Consider the following 18,684-nt stretch of genomic DNA (forward strand, 5'->3'; position numbering starts at 1 on the left):
TCAGGCGTTCGTGGAAGGTTGAGGATGTGGTGGGCGCGAGCTGGGCCTATGCTATCCAGTTGACGAGGGCCGAGTGTCTTGCCGCTCTCGAGGGATGTCCCGACCATGCCGTGAGTTGACCCCAAATCTGTCCAAGCCGCGAAGTACTCAGCTTCCAAATGGGGGACAGGCAATTTCCCCAGAAAAAGGGGGAGGGGGGGTAATAGAAACAAACAACACATGCTTACTTTAGACTGTCACACTTTGTAGCGAATAGCGCCTCACAAAAGGGTCCACGCGAGCTTCCAGGTTGATGGACGGTGCACCATCTCAGGACCGCCGTAAACACTGCGTCTGCTACTCTCGGTCGTCTTCAAGGATACCACTCGAAGGGAGCTACCTATTTTCGCCGCCTATCACGCGGAGCACCTCCGAGAGCCGCAGTACATTCACCTTTTACACCTTTCCATTGACTCTTTGTTTACCCCCCCCCCCCCCCCCCCCCTCTCTCTCTCCCTCTTTTATTTTCTAAGAATGGAGTGAGTCTCAGGGTTAGGCAATTAGGGCACACAGGGGCATTTGCTGACGCTGGGTGGTACTCCTTTTGGTCTATAGCTACGACGACGTTGTCGGCCACTCAACACTCATGGACATACCGATTGGCCCAGGCGTACAAGTGTTATCGTCAAGTACCGAAAAACCCTTGGGCGGTACCTCACTACGTGATATGTTGCTCCAGGCGCTCGTGATATCCTCCAGCGGCCGTCGATTCAGATGGGGGTATTGGAGACAACCGTCCAAATACTAAAGCAGGCCGAAAGACCACCCATAATCCACAATTTCGGACCAGCGGCGTCATGGACCGCATTCTTCCACCGCCTGAAGGCCGCTGGTCTCCGTGTCACTACAGTTCCTGCTCTGGGATAGGATCGATACAGGAGGAGTGGTAATATTGAAGATGATGAGACTGATGAGGAAGGGGACGACAACGACAAAGATGATAATGATGATGATGATGGGGATTTTATTGCCATCACGGGCTTTTTGGGTCGATTTTCGGGGACTGAGAGCTGTGAGGACCTATGGGACCTGCTTTGCGATGGCCGTATCGTCTCGGGTGAGGTAAGACACATCTTCCGTACTACATTGAAGTATGTTTGTGTCTTTGCTGACCTTGGATAAAACCCCAGATGCCCTTAGAAAGGATTGCCGACGTATTTGGCGGACCTCTGCCCTAAGGCTGCTTTATAGACAAGGCCGGCCAGTTTGACGCGTCTTTCTTCGACATGTCGCGCCGCGTGGCGCGTCAGACGGGCCCGGCGCACCGGCTGCTACTCCATGTGACGCAAGAGTCATTGGGCATGGCGGGCTACACCGGCGACGGGGTCCGGTACTACGTGCCGCGTGGGCACATTCGTCGGACAGGCGACGGACGACTGGCGCGAGCACAACATGAACCCCCGGGACGCCTACTACGTGACGGGCGGCCTGCGCGCCTTCGGCCCTGGCCGGCTGAACCACTACTTCGGCTGGGACGGCCCGTCCCTCTCGGTGGACACGGCCTGCTCGTCCAGCGGCGTGGCTCTCGATCTGGCCGTGTAGGCTCTCCGGGGCCGCAAATGCGACATGGCCGTCGCCGGCGGGTCAGCATCGTCACGGGCGGCGCCGACGTCGGCATGTGCGCCGGCCTCGGAAGCGGCGGGATCCTCGGCGCCCCCTGCACCGGCACGGCCTGCAAGACGTTTAGCGCGGCAGCCGGCGGGTACACGCGGGGCGAGGCGGTCGCCGTCATCGTCCTCAAGAGGTTGAGCGACGCGCGCAGGTGCGGAGACGTGGTGCACGGCGTCATCCGAGGCATCGCGACCAACCTCTCGACGGGGACGAGTCCCAACATCACCCGACCGTCGGTGGCGGCGCAGGTGTCACTGCTGCGTCAGGTCCTGCACGAGTCCCTGAGGTCGCCCGCCGACGTCTCGTACGTGGAGCTGCATGGCTCGGGGACCCAGGGGGGCGACCGCGCCGAGATGGAGGCCGTTGCAGCCGTCTTCGGCAGCGGTAATAATCGACAACATTATGGCAGGAGGCGAACCAACAACCACCTTCGGGCTGGCAGCATCAAGGCCAATATAGGGCATAGCGAAGGGGCGGCTGGCATCACAGCCGTTGTCAAGGCGCTGGTGGTATTGCGCTACAACCGCGTTCCTCCCAATGTCGGCCTTGGTATCGGGGGGGGGGGCCTAACCCCTCGTTCTCGCCCCTGGATGATCTGCGGACTCGCATCAACGTGGAGGAAGATGAGCTCGTGAGTTGTCGTCGTAGCTAAGGTTTTACAGTTTAAGCTAGAAACAAAGACTTTTACCTAAAAGATGACAAAGAGGCATACTAATGCTTCTAAGGTGTAATTTGAAGAAGCATGTTTAAAGAAAGAGATGGATAGGTAATTAGATAAGTAGGTCCTCTATTAGGGGACCATAGTAGGAGTTGTAATACTATAGTAGATCTAGTTATTAAGCTAGAAGGTGAGCTAGATTTTATATCTTGTAAAACAATAGTGAATATCCCTTAAGTAGGGAAACAGTGTAGTAGACAGAAATATATATACATCTTTACAACTTTGCCTGCTCTTCTCTTGTTAAAACTCGGCGAGGGGGTCCTGCCCGGCTGCCGTCACCCAGCATTGTCATTTCATCATCGTCCTCTGACACCGAGATTTGCCATTTCTGACGCAAGGTTTCCGACGCGGTGCCCTCAAAACAGTCGGCAATATATTTTCCAAGAATGGGGAGAAATTTAAACGCACTGAAGCAAAAGGTTAGCCTATGTGTACCACAACCACACTGTTTGTTTCTACTTACTGGCCCGAGCCACCCGTGGCAAAGAAAAGCCCATCAACACGGGGGTGGTGGCTTACAACGAAGTCGCTTGTTGGCGTCTCTGTGTACCAGCAGAGGCGTCTTCGGAGCCACGGCCGATCTGCAAAGGCTGGAAAGAACTGGCGCAGACCATTCCGGAGTGCCTCATCGGCATCAGGAGGTAGAAAGTCAGACAGAGAGTTGTCTCGTTCCAAATTAGGCGATGATACAACCCGCTGCTTGGCGGTTCCGGCGCCGTCGGAAGCAACTGAGACCGAAATGCGTGTTGCGTATCCAAATCCGTGGCGGGCCAGCTTCAGCACATGGGTGCCTGGCGTAGGAGGGAAGCAAAAGACACCCGTCGTCATGTTCATCATGACTGGAGTTGATGCCAGAGCGGCCGCCTCCTCTGGAGTAAGTTGGACAAAGCCGATGGGCTGGCTGGACGCAGTTATGGCGCGGTTAACACCGGAAACTAGGCTGTTTGTCCACGCTCCTGTTGCGAGTACGACGTGGGCGGCTGGCATTTCCTGCTCCGACAGCAGCTTTACCCCAATAACTCGCTTTCCACTGGTGTCGTACGTCAGTCCCACAACAGTTCCGTTCTTTCCCGTGACAAATGACACGCCAGCTCGGCTTGCTGCTCGCGCCAGCTCTTGCATTGCCGCACCTGCATCGGCCCAGCCGCCTTCAGGATTGTGCATAGCAGCTAGACCCCTTATTTCAGCCTGCACAGCCGGGTATAGCTGCTTTATTGCCTTATCGGCCTTGTCGGCGTCAAAGTCTTGCGCCAGAGACTTTCCCGCTGCGTGTTGTGCACGTCGCTCCTTTCTAACCTTGGCAGTGTATGGGGTGTCGTCTCTGCCGGTCAGCAAGACAAAGCCGCATTCGTGGTAGTAAGGCGCGTATTCGTGGCGCCAGCCGTCGAGTGCCTCTTTTGCAAGCCGGGCGTACAAGGGATCCGCATATTCCGTTCTGATAATGCGGGAGGAGTCAACGCTGCTACCGTCAGGGACAGGAGGCAGGTAACGGTCAAGTACGGTAACGTTGGTGTAGCCACGGACGTGAGCCAGCTCGTGGGCCAAACCGAGTCCAAAGACGCCGGCTCCGACGATGACAATGGAGGCGTTTGGCTGCGCATGGCGGGAAAGGAAGTTAGCCATTGTGTTGGCGAAACTCAGGTGTTCAAGTGTCCAACTGAGGAGTGTCTAAGCTTGGGAGCAAAGAGGGTATCTAGCATAATATTGATGCGACGACAAAACAACGGACACTGAGGAGTACAAAAGGGCATTGTAATCGGAACTGGGCCGGGGCTTTTTCGGATAACTTTACTGGATACAGATGTTGAGGCATGCAATCCGACAATCACCACGGCATTGTACAACGAACTGATAGGCTTTTGCTTGGCAGATGAACTTATGCTAACCTAATTCGCCAGCCCCTCTCCCCTCCACCCGGTTCAACAGCAGGCCAGGCCTAATAGAAAACGTGTCGGTCCAGCAGAGCGATGCATATGTGTATAGCGCATTTGCAACTGATAAGGCAAAGAAGCAAGGTTGGTCGATGATGAGGGGTAATTGCGTCGCTTCTCGATCGGTTAGCCTATTAATACGATTCAAATCGGCTTCCAAGTGTCGACCCTGTCTATGCCCATTCCCAAAGTGATTATTTCTTCCCCGCTGTCCAGCTGTCTTCTGTTTTGCATTCGTCATGCCGCACTCATCGCCCGCCACACCTCCACAGCCCGAACAATACATCGTTCGGCCGACGGCTCACTGTCCCAACAACTTCTTACCTGTGCTGGTGTATCGAGGTGTGTTGCCGGAGCCACACAATGAGGAGACGACATCCACTTATCTCCAGCGATACGGGTGGGTAAAGAAGGTGAATCGGGAATCTGTGCAAAAAGAACACGAATATCAGTCGATTAACATGGGGGGACCAGGGCACTTGGGGAACCATCACGACCAAACATTTTCACCCCAACACCCACGAATGCTACGGTAAACTTAGGTTCTTATCTAAGTACGGGAGGCCAAGATGTATTCTGATAAACCTGCCTGATAGGTATCTTCCAGGGCGACTCTGAGCTCGTCTTTGGTGAAGGCGGGGGCGACACGAGCGGGACTGGGGCCAGGTGTTTTGTTCGTGCAGGGGACGTCGTCGTTGTCCCCGCCGGCGTAGCCCACGCTTCGGTTACTCAGGAGAGGAAATTGGAGGAGGGGGGAGACGGTGGAGAGAGATATCGGTACATTGGCGTCTATCCTGAAGGCGCACCCAAATGGCGGAACGAGTATGGTAAGAAACCACTGGTCGACAATCGCGAGCTAGCCGAGGAAGTATCTTATGTGCCTGTTCCGGACAAGGATCCTATCAGCGGGCTTGGGGGCCCATTGGTACAGATCTGGACCGGTATCGGGCTTCGTAATACCTAGGTGGTATGCACCCACCACCATGAGATTGCTTAACGTCGGGCACCCACTTATGGGCACCCCCTACATTTGGGCACCCCTAAAATGAAGCCATCTCCATTATAACTATCGACTTTAATTAATTATTGCACTCTTCTAGATGCTACTACAATACAGCTTCTAGCTTTACTAGGTAAATTAGACTTACTAGATTTATCTGTAATATCCTCTTTTTTGCTAGCCTTAATTTAAGCCTTCTAGATGTCCTTAATGTTAGCAAACTTAGTGTTTAGGTTGATCTAGACTGTCCTTCTTTTCCTTGCTGCATTATTAGTAACTTAGGCCTGCAGGAGCTCTAGCTTATGCTAAGCAGTTGCTAGCTTATAGGCCTGCTTGCTAAAGCCTTTTTTTACCTTTATAAAAAGGAGGCGTTAAGTATAGACATTATTATCTAGCTTTATAAATAGCTTTAGTTACCTAGCTAGATCTTTTATCTTCTTTAGCGTTAATTATACTACTATAGATAATGCAGATGCCTACCCTTTATCTCCCTAGCCTCTAGACTGCCCTTTGCTAGCCTAATCTAATGCCCTTAGTGTTAATAGAAGTAGTAACTTACTTATAAGGGGCTTTACTATAGAAATAAGCTATAGGCTAGTCTATTTCTATCTACTCTTAATATTCTATATTATTAGGCCTGCTAGATAAGCCTTTTAATAGCATCTAAGGAAGCTTTTTTCACTTATAATAGTAGAGTTATTCTAGTAACTAAAATATTTAAGCTTCTTCTTATAGGCTACCTTTATAAGGCTAAAGACTAACTAATTTAGTAGCTAGAGGATATAGGAGGTATATAGTAATAGAAATAGAAAGTAGATATTATTAATATAATATATCTATATAAATTCTATTATTATATAACTTCTATAGCTATTAATAATTAATAGTCTAATATTATTCTTACTTTAGAAGGTAGTCTAAAGGATAAAGACCTTTTGCAGCTATTTAACTGCAGTATTATCTATAGTCTATTTATTCTTTATTGCAGTAAACTGCTATCCTTTATAAGGGCTAAGATCTAGAGGAAACTACTACTGCTAGACTATCTTACCTTTATATATAATAAGGGGATTAAGAGTATAGCCTAAGGTAGAGATGCATTTAATAATAAATACTTATACCCTTAATTTAAGCTGTTTTTTATAAATAGACTTTATCTTAGCTATTTTTAGCACTAGCCTATTAGATCCTTAGCCCTTAAGGATATTAGTCTTATCTATATTATATCTATTAGCTAGTTTAATGCTAATAATCTCTAGTATAGCAAAAAGTTTAAACTAGTCTTTAATAACCTTAGTAGATACCCTATTAATGCATCTAGAATTAATAAGGTAACTTCTTTAAACCTTAACTAAAGGATTTCTCCTTATAAAGGTAGAAACCTAGCCCTTTCCTATAGGCTCTATATCTCCTATAGTATAGAGGATCCTTTCTGCAAATAGCTTTACTTGCAGATAGGTTAAGGTAACACTAAGGGCATATTAAATACAAATCTATTTAGCTAGCTTATGCTCCTAATTAAGAGAAAGCCTCTAAAGGTTAGAAAACGCGTATTTTCTAGCCTGCTTGCTATTAAGTTAATGCTAAAGGGTTAATCTTAGAATGCTATATATAATGCCTACCCTCTTTATAGCTATGCTGTTGCTAATAGCTTTAATTGCCTGCTAGACCTTATCTTTAGTATATTAGACTATAAGGTATAGAAGAAGGTATTCCTAAAAAATGAAGTTGTTTAGATAAGTATTGTAATTATTGTAATAGTTGGAGGTAGGAGGAATAAGGGGGCTAGTCATAGTGTTAAGGCATTTTTAGGGTGCCTAAATGTGGGGGGTGCCTATAAGTGGGTGCCCGACGTTATTAGGAGGAGGTGGTGGAGGAGGAGGAGGTACGGACATGCTGCTGGGTAGGTTACACGTTATACCGTTAGACCTTTGAAGATAGCCTGTGAATTGTTGTTATCTCTACCTGTCAGTCTGCGTGCGTGACGCCATTGTTCTAGCCTAATGACTAGACAGGGAACAGAAGCGTACGTTCCCGCCAATCTATGCAGGCCACTCGATTGGCTTCATCTTACGTTGACTCGCAGCGATATGAGAGTCACCAGGATGAATCTAAGTATCAAGTTCGTCTCGGCGATGTAGCCAACTGTCCAGCTCTCATTTGAGCCCGTGTCTGATCTTTGCTTCGTTAACGGGGTTAGTTAACTAAGAAAGGTCTTCGTATTAGTATTTATTATCTGCATTTGTTCCGGGTTTTTACTGAGATAACCAGGGTGCATTTCAACCAATTTTAACCACCGCCCCATATCACAAGTGACTTGTTATTCTTGTTGTTGTTGTTGCTTCTTTGACCATGTTGAAACTTTTCGGTCTCGCCTCCTCGTCGCCGTCTGGGCCGAAACCCTCGTCTTCGGAGGCCGAGCGACGTGCCCTGCCAGCCTCATGGTATCGTTCCGAGGCCATGTACGAGCTTGAGCGCCGTGCCATCTTTTCCCGCCAATGGTTACTTCTCACACACATGCTCCGAGTTGCAAAGGCCGGTGACTATGTCTCCTTCAACATCGCTGGCTTTCCCTTCTTCGTCATTCGGGATCGCGATGGCAACGTCAATGCCTTTCACAACATCTGTCGCCATCGAGCCTACCCCATCATTGACCATGACAGTGGCACCGCTAGGACTTTGTTCTGCAAGTACCACGGCTGGTCGTACGGGCTGAAGGGCAACTTGGCCAAGGCACCACGTTTTGATACCGTCCCAACCTTCGAGAAGTCGGAAAACGGCCTGCTACCCATCCACACACACGTCGACAATCTAGGCTTTATATGGGTTAACCTCGAGGCGGGTGAAAAGCCGAGTATCGCTTGGCACGCAGATCTGGCCGCCGATGCCCAACCACGGTATGCTGTCCATAACCTCATGCGCGACTATCATTTTGATCACACCTGGACGATGGATGGTGATTATAACTGGAAGGCACTCGCCGACAACTACAACGAGTGCTACCACTGCCCGACAGGCCATCCTGGGGTCAATGCCGTGGCAGACCTCTCCCAATACTACGTTGAGACAGTCGGCGGGCAAATCCGACACTTCAATACCAACAAGGATGAAGAGGATAAGACTATGGCCGTTATAAGCACCTATCTATTTCCCAACTCGTCCATCACAGTAACGTACTTCACACCTCCCTTCCCTCCTTGGACAGACCCCGAGAAAAAAGGGATGTATGAGGGCCTGATGCTCACAAATATCTATACAACAGGCCTCATTTCTTCTACATTCAGCGCTGTATCCCTGTTTCTGCCTCGAAGACAAAAATGGAATACGACGTGTACAGACATAACAGCGCAGGCGACGAAGACTTTGACAGAATCAACCAGTTCTACAAGCAAGTTCTTCAGGAGGACAAGGACCTATGCAATGGTGCACAGAAGAACCTGAACAATCGCATCTTCATCAATGGACAGCTGCACCCGGAGAAAGAAAAAGTACGTTGAGAGAGCCCAAGAGACCGTGTGATCCCATATGACCCTCCTCAGTATCAACGAGACACGTCTGACTCGGCCTACTCATCAAGGGGCCACTCTATTTCCAGGATACGGTGCGCGAGCTTGTAATGAGCCACCGCGCGCAAGAGGAGAAGGAGAATGGGGGCAAGGAAATCTGGCCCGCGTCACCCAAGCCCACCCAGGCAATGAAGACGGCCAAAATGCTCGAGGAAGAACTGTTTTGTGCTGGTCTGGCGGCGGGCCCTTGCCAAGGCCCTTCGGAGTTGAGCCAGTTGGCGTGGTAGATTTCGTAAGGCGCAGTCTGTTCAAAGAGATTAAATTGCAGCTTTCAAAGACGAGAGATCTTTGACGTGACGCATGAAAATGAAATTGTTCCTGAGAGGTGCAACTACTTGGTTGCCTTTTACGCCCTAAATAAGTGCGGCGTAGCCTCCAGTCGTGGCAACGCCTCGGGCACAGAAGAAGCCTGAACTTAGTGTTCAGCGTATCCGTAAATTTGTTACAGAAGGAGGAGCCAAGTCGTCACCAATGTGCATGATTGCTACAGACGATAAGAAGTTCGGTTCGTTTCTGTCGTATTGAGATAATTCAACTTTTAAGTAAATTCGGGCAGCGTAATCTAATCAAAACAGCGCAGTGCTGAGGTTTGCTTTTTGACAAGTGTAGATAGTTCAATAGAGTAGTTGACGATGCTATTTCGTTGCTCTATCACGACATTATCGAACGGCTATCCAAGACAGGATTATCGTTTGTTGTTTACGACGCACGTCGACCGTACGGCTCAAACGGAAGTAGAGCAGAGACAACAGCAAGAAGAAAAAACAGGGCGGCACAAATGTACAACGGCGTCACTGTCGTCGTATCCGCAACAACGGCAATGACTGCTGACAAGAGCCCCATAGCTCGGTTGGCAGCGACTGCGATACCGTTACCTGTGGTGCGATGAGCCGACGGAAGGACCTCCGCGGTATAGGCGTAGAGAGTTCCATAGTAGACATTGATGCAAATAGCTATGGAAAGTGTGGTCTTAGAAATGATCTTGAACATATTGTGATAGAGCATGAGGAGGGTAGGGTGTCGAGACTTACAAATGGTACAACTTAAAGCAAGGTTCTGCTGCGCCGTGCTCACGGCAGTGTAGCCAAAGAAAAGGGCCATGGTCACAATTGCGCCTATCACCATCGTGTACCGGCGTCCGAGAATTTTGATTTCGGCAAGCCAACCTGCAATAAGAGGCCCGAAGATAGCGCAAAAGTTGACAATGGTGTAGTCTCGCCATGTTTCGTAAAAGGTAGGCGGATCAGACGCAATGCGACTGCTGATCACAGACCTATTTGCTCCTAATTGTTAGCACACACACCTCCTTGGAGCTATGTAGATAATCGCCCGTAATTGGAAGTGAATGGTTGATTATTGGACCAACTTACGGCAAGAACACGAAGAATAGAGGGTACGCCATGCCAATCATTGCCCATGAAAGCCAGATCAGGCTAGTAGAGATGGCTATCTTCCGCGTGACGAAGAGTCCGCGCAGATGGCTCAGAAACTGTCTACCGACTTTGTGGTGCGGCTTTCTCGCCGTGGATTCGACGTTGAGATGGCCACAAGCTTCCAGTTGCTGCGTGGTCAGCGAGCACGTTCTGTTGTATTTTGTTGCGAGGGCCTGCAAGTTGGCTACGAGTTCCTCGTCACGGCCGGCACTGAGGAGAAACTTTGGCGTTTCCTCCAGCCGAACGACCAGAACCCTCGCCGCAGACATGGTGAGGATTATGGCGCCGGAAGTGAACATAATAAGCCTCCAGGCCTTGTTGTTCTGCCACGTGCAGACTTCGGGGGGCGTTGTCGTCGTCGTCGTGTCGCAGCTCCAATCGTCTCGGGCTGCGTAGTAGGTTTTGGTCAGCACAATACTTCGCTACGGAGACCATTGCTCCTCCAGGATTTACTGTAGCCACTTACAGAAGAATCCCCAAGCAATGCCACCTTCTAACGTCTGCCCAAGTCCCCACCAGGCAGCCATGGCGGTGATGGTCCACTGCTTGTCGAACGGCAAGAACTCGAGAAACACGGCCGGGTCCAAGATGAGATTACCGCCCGCCCCAAAGCCGAGCAAGGCGACAAAGAGCCCCAGTGCGCCCCAGTTCGGCATGGCGCCGGCAACAAGCGTGGAAGCCCCGGCCATGAGCAGCGTGATGTTGAAGGCCATTCGGCGACCTATGATGTCGGCACCAAACCCCCAGAAGAGCGCACCAACCAAGAGGCCGGCGTACAGGGCCATAGTGAGGCCAGTAGGGTACCCGCCGCCGCCAATTTCGACAAAGGCCTGGGTGGCGATGATACCCTGTAGCATGGCAGCCATGGAGTCGACGGCGTACCCGAAGCCGTTGAGGAAGAAGAGCTTCAGGTGGAAAGGTGTCCAGCCGATTTCATTGATTGCCTACAAACAAGGTGAGATTGGGGGGTTTTATATTCTTGCACAACGTCACCGGTTTGTAGGGCGTGTCTTGGTTCGGAAAGCATACGTTGTTGACCAGAAATATCTTGTTGAGCATGACGGGACTCATCTTCTCGTCTCCAAGAAGGTCATTCCCGCTCTCATACATCGGCGAAGAAGAGGCAACAAGCATAGAGCCATTGTCATTTGCGGATTTCCCCTTCTTCGCGTAGGAGAGATCAAGAACAGGTTCGGGAGTCATGGTAAGGTTAGGAATAAAATGAGCCAGCCTCTGGTGAATAGCGAGAAAGCCAAGCGGAGGTTTCCCCCTGAGGGACATTTTATCTATTTGGAGTGCCAACGATTAGTCCTGGTGTGCATACATGTTGGCGAGGTTGGTGCCGAGAGGCCGAAGGACGCGCAGATAAGCAAGTCGTTGGTGTTATTCCCACGCAAGCCTAACCAAGGGCCTCAACGCAAATGGGTGGTTTAGTTTAGACATGCTTGTAACCGGTGGCTGGGACATCATGACCAAGGTTGAAAGATGCCACCATTGCCCGCTTGGCGCCGCACCTCGTCTGGCCATCTCATCCCGAACATTCACGCGCAGCCGTGTTTTGACTGTAACCTGAGGAGGGGGTACTTGAGAGGCTTGTAACAGTTACACAATCTTGCGCGGCCCTGAACTGATAGCGGATTTATGTCGGCTTCTTCTTCATGCACACATGCTGGGGGGTTTACTTCACCACGCGTCCCATCCCGACAGCCAATCGGCCATGGTTGATAGATAGTCTCCCCCCTGTTGGCGATATCCAAGTGAAGTTTGAAATTCTTATCTCCTCGCATTCGGGAGGTCAGAGATAAGGAACCGGGGCCAAGCTTCAGGTTGAACCTCGTCTGTCTTGCTATCGGCCTTAGTCCTAGCATCCACAAGTTCGGAAAACATGCTTCATTGTTGAAGCCCGGTAAGCTGCGCTAGCCGGGTAAATGGGCCTGATGCTTGCTTCATATCGGCACATAAGTAATTGCGCTGCTGAAACTAGCTTGGTTACTGACCCAAAAAGTTTACCAAATTATTACCGTTGAAATAGAGCATTGGCTAGAAAAGGGACAATGGCCGATTCTTCTAACGCTCACAAGACCAAAACCCCCTCTGGACATCGCGTACGATGCATCATCATTGGAGCTGGGTAAGTGAGCCCCCCTTTGTTTCATGAAATTTCATATCTATCCTTGCCGGCTAACTTCCGTTTTTCTACAAGCGTGTCTGGGATACTCATGGGTGAGCATTGTATTGTTCTCACATCTTGGTTGAGACATGCTGAATGGATACAGCGTACAAGCTGCGGACCTACCTGAAGGACTACGTAGATTTCCACATATACGAAAAGTCACCAGATCTCGGAGGGACTTGGTTTGAGAATAGGTACCCCGGTGGGTTCTCTCCGCTTAGCAAATCGACGAATAGCATCATGAGAATAGTAGAGCTAATCTGTCCCCAGGCTGCGCCTGCGATGTTTCTAGCCATGTTTATCAGTTCTCCTTCGCGCCAAACCCTGACTGGTCCCAGTTGTAAGGGAACCCCTTATGGCCAACACGCCGTCCTTCCTTTGCTGCGGTGTGGGGGAAAGGAAGGAGAAAAAAACTAACACGCCCAGCTTTGCTTCGTCGTCGGAAATACAGCATTACCTCAAGGCTGTCTGCCGCCAATTTGACCTGGAGAGTTACATCAGCTACAACTCCAAGGTGGCAGAGGCACAGTGGCAGGAAGACAAAGGCGTCTGGTCGGTCAAAGTTGAAGGCCTCGACGCCACGGAAGTACATCAGAGCGAGATCCTCGTGAATGCGGGCGGCATCTTGAACAACTTCAAAATGCCCGAAATTCCAGGCCTTTCGGATTTCGGCGGACCGATCGTCCATACTGCTGCGTGGGATGACAGTGTTGACTTGCTTGGCAAGCGGGTTGCCATTATCGGTGCCGGTGCAAGCGCTGTCCAGTTGCTTCCGGCCATACAGCCTCTGTGCAGGTCCATCGATGTTTACATACGAACGCCGTCGTGGATCTGCCCCCCAGTCGGGCTGCCACCAGGGAGCATCGAAAACCCATCTTACACAAACGCAGAGAAGCGCAGGTTCCGGGAGGATGCCGCATACTCGCTTACGATGCGAAAAGCCATGGAAACCGAGTTCAATAACATGTTCGCAGCGTTCTTCAAAGACAGCCTGGAGCAAAATGACATGCGTGCACAATACCAACACTACATGTCGAGTCTCATCCCGGATCTTGGTCTTCGGGCGCGACTTATTCCGTCGTTTGAAGCAGGATGTCGTCGCATCAACCCATCGGCGCCGTACCTCGCCGCGCTTCAGAAATCCAACGTTCACCCCATCTTCGATCGCATCTCCCGTATCAGAAAGGATGGGATTGTCCTTGCTTCCTCGGAAAGGCACCAGGAGGAAGGCGACACGCATACTGCCGATGTCCTCATCTCTGCGACCGGCTTCGACACAAGCTTTCGTCCAAGATTTCCCATCATCGGCCGGGGAGGAGTGGATTTGAGGGACCTGTGGAAGACTGAACCTGCCTCGTACATGGGAATCGGCGTAGCGGGATTTCCAAACTACATGACGTTTCTAGGGCCTAACACGCCCATCTCGAACGGAGGTCTGATGGGTGAGTTGATCGAAAAATATCTCGGCTTCAGCCTCTAGAATTCTCAGTATCCGGACTGTGCACAAAGAGAGAGTGACGTGGAGCTGACATGAGAGACGATGGCCTGTAGGTGTTCTCGAGGCAACGAGCGATTACTTCGTGCGCCTTCTCGCCGAGTTTTGTCGCAAAGACGTCAAGTCATTCGACGTGACGCAGACTGCACAAAACGACTTCTCCCAGCACACGTCGGAATACATGAAAGACATGGTGTGGTCTGGCTCCTGTCGTAGCTGGTGTATGTAACGCAGCCCAACTCCCCCTTCCATCCTACTCATCAAGACCACGCATCTAACGCCAAGGGGCGGCGGCGTTAGTCAAATCAGAGACCACGGGCCGTGTCTCGGCGCTGTGGCCAGGCAGTTCCCTCCAGTACATCCAGGTGCTTGCCGAAGACCGATTCCATGACTACGCATGGTCGTTCAAAGGCAACCGGTTCGCACATTGGAACAAGGGCTTTTCGTGGATCGAGAGGCCAGACCTCGACCCGTTGGGTGTCGCCATGGCCGAAGCGCGGAGGAGCATGAACACTCTGCCTTACGCCGGAGCAGATCTTAGCTTCTACCTCACCGAGGCAAAGCCGCTGCCCGTCGACACAGACGTAGACGATGAGAAACCTGCGGTGACGACCTTTTGGGGGTAGGTTTGGCGAGATCTTATCTACCGCCTCTCCCGATCTAGAAGACACTAGGTATTGAAAGCCACCACAGCCAAAGGAGGACGAGGACAGAATAGATATCTGGATAGTGAAATTGCAGCTACCTGGTATAATAATCAATGTCTACCCGCCCGCGTTGGGACTTAGCTTGCCATAGACTCCATCGCACAAGTCCAAAAAGAACAGTGGATGTAAATGTACAGTTCAACACCTCCTTCAGTATCGATTTATTACTGAAGTTGGCTGAGACAGCATTACGGGTTCTAAGGTACCTGAATATAATGAAAGTATCGATATTTACTGGATAAACCTATTTGTTGCTAATGCGGTTAGGTCCGTTTGCTGTTTAGCTAATTATATGCACGGGCCACAATGGGAATTCAGCCAGTGTGGCCCGTGCCTTGTTCGCCCTTGACCCACCCACACTCTATTCCCCATCTATTCCCCCCCTAACACCACACCACCCCTACACAGATCCGCAAGCATCGCATTCGCACCGCAATCCCTGATTCCTCAAAAACCGTTTCCCAAAGTTGACCGTGATCTGCTCGCCATGCCGAATGCTCCTTGAAGCCTCAATGGCGGACACCCAGTGGCCCGATACCCGGAGTGCTCGGACCCGGGCGGACGCCCGACAGGAGTGATTGAGCAGCCGGAAGTTGTTGCCAACATTTCCCATGTATATCTGGCAGACGGCGGTTTCTTCGCTGATGTCGGGCCGGGCCATCTCTATCACGAAGCTGCTGTTGGTGGGATACGTGCCGGCGGGGACAAGTTCGCCGCAAAGCTGCCCGATGACGTCGCCCTTCCGGTAAGATACGTTGCCTTCCTGCGCTTCCGTTGCCTGTAGACCGAGGCCTTGCCTCGCATAGAGCTTGATGCGAAGGCTCTTCGCTTGCAATCTCTCGCGGATACACGCGCATCGTGTGTCGGTGCAGAGGTCGCACTGCCGGTCTGCCGGCGGCACAGCCAGAGGATGCCCAGGCCATGACCAGTCAGCCAGCCATCCGGCAGGCTTCGGCCAACCTGGGTGGAGGCTTGGCTCGTAGATGTTCTCCTCACACCCGGGGAATGGTTGAAGGAGGGAGAGCAGGTTATCCTCATCTATGGCACTGCTCCAACTACGGAGTTCAGGATGTTCCTTCTCCCACCTGAAGTCCCCATCACACCTATTCCCCATGACCATGTCTTGGAATATGCTGCAGGCGTGGCAAATACGCTCCACAAAAGGCGTTTCCGTCAGTCGCGTGAACCTTTCCATCTCATTGCTCTTGAGGCTGAGGTAGTCGTTTGCTGATAAGCAGTACGGCTCCTCCGCCCTCAGCGGTATGAGCGATAAAAGCCCGACAAAACGACCACAGATGGATCGCCATAATCGACCTTGCTTGAGATGGTAGAAGAACCTCGGTCGTTCTGCTTGAGACCATCCGAACTTGTCCATGGTCTCTTTCAGTTGAGCGGGGTCGGCCCGGATCCGGCCCAGCTTATTGTTGTCGACGGTTTGGGCGATGTGATACTGGACAAGCCGAAGGATGAAGCTGTTGTAGTTTGACCTCCCAGTGAGGGTCGCAAGACTCTTGGAAAGCCTCAGGGCACGCTCAATGCCGGTGTCCTTGCCGTGCAAAAGGCCGCTCTCCGTGTCCAACGATCTCCTGCTGAACACAAGCGAGCAGAACTGACGGATGGCGGGGCCCCCTTGAACAGCAGCCACTCGTAAGAGCATCTTGGGGCCTGGTGGATCAATGGCTGAGCACGGGGGGAATCTGCACAGCTTGTCGTAGTTCATCAATTTGACCATCAGCTTTCCCACTTCTGAAGGCACCTCAGTCTTGGCGATAGGAACTATGCCCAAGCCTTTGATCTTTTTGGACGTTTCTGAAAGTCTTGACGAAGGCAACTGTCTTTTCGAGCCTGCTGCTCCTCCCGGGCTGCTCTGAATACATCTCGTCGACGGTAACGGCGTTCGCGGTACCACAGCACCAGTCTGTGCTTCATTCCCGATGCCAATAGTTTCAGACCGCTGTTTGGCACGGGGGGGGCAAGTCTGAAGACGGGTCGCACAAGATCGCAGGGAAACCAGAGTGGAGGAGCTGTTGCCACAGGGCTCCGATGGCTCGTCGTGCGGGTCCATGGAAATGGGAGGCGTAGGCTGTTGCGAAATTGTTGGAGGCGAGGCATACTTGCCAGCGGTAACAGGCGTAGGTATCGCTTGAATAGATTCGGTTAAATTCAAGGCTTCTTCTGCAGATGAGCGCTCACGGGTTGACCGGGTTGTTTCCCATTCTTCTGACGCCATGATACATGTAGTCTCTCTGGATGACCGGTACGAGGCTCTCAGCTTGGATGTTTTTTCAATGACAGTGTCCAAGGAGCCAAAGATAATTTCCAGCTGGGTATCCTCGTTGTTGAAATTCTTCGGAAGGTCATCCGGTGATTGGGAACCTGTCGGTCCGAGACTTTCAGGTCGGCCTCGGTCACATTCCAGCTTGAGCTTGACGGCGTTGAGCTGCTGGAGAAGTCCCCCAACAAGAATGATGAGATCATCCCATTCCCGAACGTCGCCAAGGTCTGGCGTTGTATCCATAATCCTGTCAAGCAAGATGCAACAAAGTTGTTGCTAAAAGATCGAAGTAAACCAAAGTGAAAGTAGAATCATTAGGGGTCTGATAAGGGGTGCGGGGTATTATGTTCCAAGGATGTGAATCACGTGGGCTTATCTGATTAAAGGATCTGTTGAATTAGAGGGTATAATGCATACAAAGGGCGCTACAGAGTGCCTTGGAGATAGAAATTATTAGCTACTACAGCTAGCTGCTTAGTAGTATAAGAGGGCCAACTGTAGGCTTAATCTTAAGTAGTAGGCTTTATATTTATAAAATGTATAGTAGGTTAATTATATATATATTTAGATGCATATATTTAATAAAAAAAGTTCTATCACACTAGTAAAAGTCTTATCCTACCTTAGCTATGTTCTTTAATAGAGAGGAATCTTATTTTTACTAATATTAGTAAAGTAGCTTCTGTATAATAAACTATAGACTTTATACTAAATTAACCTATACATATAAGGATTAAAAACCCCTCTTTAGAAGGAAAATTCCTTATATTCTATTAGCTAGTAGAGTAGCTTATTTCCATCTTGTAAAATACAGAGATAATACTATGCCTCTTACTTTAATATCTTAACTAATATAAAAGCTCTAATATGCATATAGAGCTTAGGGCTATATTTATAGTAGGTAATCCAGTAATTAATTAAAGCATAATAAAAAAGGTTTCTATAATTCAAATTCAACGAAGCGAGAATGCGGTGGTGATACTTTGCTGGCTACGCTTAAGGCAAAATTTGTGCAGCTTTGGTGGGACCGTATGTCTCCTTACAACTGCGTAGGTTTTTAGCGGCAAAATACGCGTTGAAAAAGCATCCTAGCAACTACCTCTACTGCAGGACAAAAGTTTGGTTAAGATAGGTTATGCTAGGTAGTATCTCTGCATTCATTCTTACAGTACCTAGCCAGCACTTGCACATTTCAGCTGAATACTGGGCTGATATTGAGATGCTTACTAATCGCGTCTGAAGCATCTAAGTCACTTCAGCCAATCACTAACATAACGTATAAGAAGGGCAGCAAACCTCAGAGCAACGTAAACACGCCAACAACATAGACTTGCACACTACAGTAACGTAAACCGTATTTTGCCTAGGATCCCTTGAACGATCTGGCTTTGATTAAGTCTCATTTGACATGCGAGCTAAGTTCGCCTACTTAGCGTATCAAGTAACACTAGAGAGACTGCAAAGCGTTACTATCCTTTCTGCTGAATATAATACTACTTCTAGGCCTAAGACGTAATAATTCCATCTTATGCTAACTTACAAACATACGCAAAAGCTATGTTCTCAGTTTTGTAACATGTGCGTGAAACTTCTTGCTCCCTTTTAAGTCAACTACTTGCAAATGCCCCGCTTTTCCGGAAGATCTGTCCACGCTACTAGGGAACGGGCTTCGGCACGGGATCTAGACAGCCAACTCAACCCCTAAAGGGAAATAGACGGGAAGCAATGAAACT

At 50.1% G+C, this 18,684-nt stretch overlaps 7 protein-coding genes across 7 annotated transcripts; 4 read left to right on the plus strand and 3 right to left on the minus strand.

The window, feature by feature from the left end:
- Window positions 1-1,265: 1,265 nt before the first annotated feature.
- On the plus strand, window positions 1,266-2,285 carry CDEST_13086 (Putative beta-ketoacyl synthase, thiolase, polyketide synthase, beta-ketoacyl synthase; the record flags this gene model as incomplete). Its single annotated transcript, XM_062929242.1, has 1 exon — window positions 1,266-2,285. The coding sequence occupies one exon, from the start codon at window positions 1,266-1,268 to the stop codon at window positions 2,283-2,285; it is 1,020 nt and encodes a 339-aa protein (XP_062785293.1).
- A 296-nt stretch (window positions 2,286-2,581) lies between these two features.
- CDEST_13087 (Putative FAD dependent oxidoreductase, FAD/NAD(P)-binding domain superfamily, MTOX family) lies at window positions 2,582-3,994 on the minus strand (the record flags this gene model as incomplete). Its single annotated transcript, XM_062929243.1, has 2 exons — window positions 2,582-2,778; window positions 2,835-3,994. The coding sequence occupies 2 exons, from the start codon at window positions 3,992-3,994 to the stop codon at window positions 2,586-2,588; spliced, it is 1,353 nt and encodes a 450-aa protein (XP_062785294.1). The 3' UTR covers window positions 2,582-2,585.
- Window positions 3,995-4,541: 547 nt separating this feature from the next.
- Window positions 4,542-5,266, plus strand: CDEST_13088 (Putative uncharacterized protein YjlB; the record flags this gene model as incomplete). Its single annotated transcript, XM_062929244.1, has 3 exons — window positions 4,542-4,715; window positions 4,777-4,834; window positions 4,899-5,266. 3 exons carry the CDS (start codon window positions 4,542-4,544, stop codon window positions 5,264-5,266), a joined length of 600 nt encoding a protein of 199 aa, XP_062785295.1.
- A 2,388-nt stretch (window positions 5,267-7,654) lies between these two features.
- On the plus strand, window positions 7,655-9,095 carry CDEST_13089 (Putative aromatic-ring-hydroxylating dioxygenase, alpha subunit, rieske [2Fe-2S] iron-sulfur; the record flags this gene model as incomplete). Its single annotated transcript, XM_062929245.1, has 3 exons — window positions 7,655-8,475; window positions 8,565-8,790; window positions 8,880-9,095. The coding sequence occupies 3 exons, from the start codon at window positions 7,655-7,657 to the stop codon at window positions 9,093-9,095; spliced, it is 1,263 nt and encodes a 420-aa protein (XP_062785296.1).
- Window positions 9,096-9,567: 472 nt separating this feature from the next.
- CDEST_13090 (Putative major facilitator superfamily, MFS transporter superfamily) lies at window positions 9,568-11,504 on the minus strand (the record flags this gene model as incomplete). The annotated part of the gene is made up of 4 exons (XM_062929246.1): window positions 9,568-10,141; window positions 10,239-10,689; window positions 10,768-11,245; window positions 11,295-11,504. The coding sequence occupies 4 exons, from the start codon at window positions 11,502-11,504 to the stop codon at window positions 9,568-9,570; spliced, it is 1,713 nt and encodes a 570-aa protein (XP_062785297.1).
- An 851-nt stretch (window positions 11,505-12,355) lies between these two features.
- Window positions 12,356-14,595, plus strand: CDEST_13091 (Putative flavin monooxygenase, FAD/NAD(P)-binding domain superfamily; the record flags this gene model as incomplete). The annotated part of the gene is made up of 7 exons (XM_062929247.1): window positions 12,356-12,432; window positions 12,505-12,524; window positions 12,578-12,676; window positions 12,745-12,814; window positions 12,901-13,916; window positions 14,026-14,190; window positions 14,270-14,595. 7 exons carry the CDS (start codon window positions 12,356-12,358, stop codon window positions 14,593-14,595), a joined length of 1,773 nt encoding a protein of 590 aa, XP_062785298.1.
- Window positions 14,596-15,076: 481 nt separating this feature from the next.
- On the minus strand, window positions 15,077-17,194 carry CDEST_13092 (Putative SET domain-containing protein; the record flags this gene model as incomplete). The annotated part of the gene is made up of 1 exon (XM_062929248.1): window positions 15,077-17,194. The coding sequence occupies one exon, from the start codon at window positions 17,192-17,194 to the stop codon at window positions 15,077-15,079; it is 2,118 nt and encodes a 705-aa protein (XP_062785299.1).
- Between the last annotated feature and the right edge of the window lie 1,490 nt (window positions 17,195-18,684).

Source organism: Colletotrichum destructivum, chromosome 8, assembly GCF_034447905.1.
Source record: "Colletotrichum destructivum chromosome 8, complete sequence".
Lineage (NCBI taxonomy): Eukaryota > Fungi > Ascomycota > Sordariomycetes > Glomerellales > Glomerellaceae > Colletotrichum > Colletotrichum destructivum.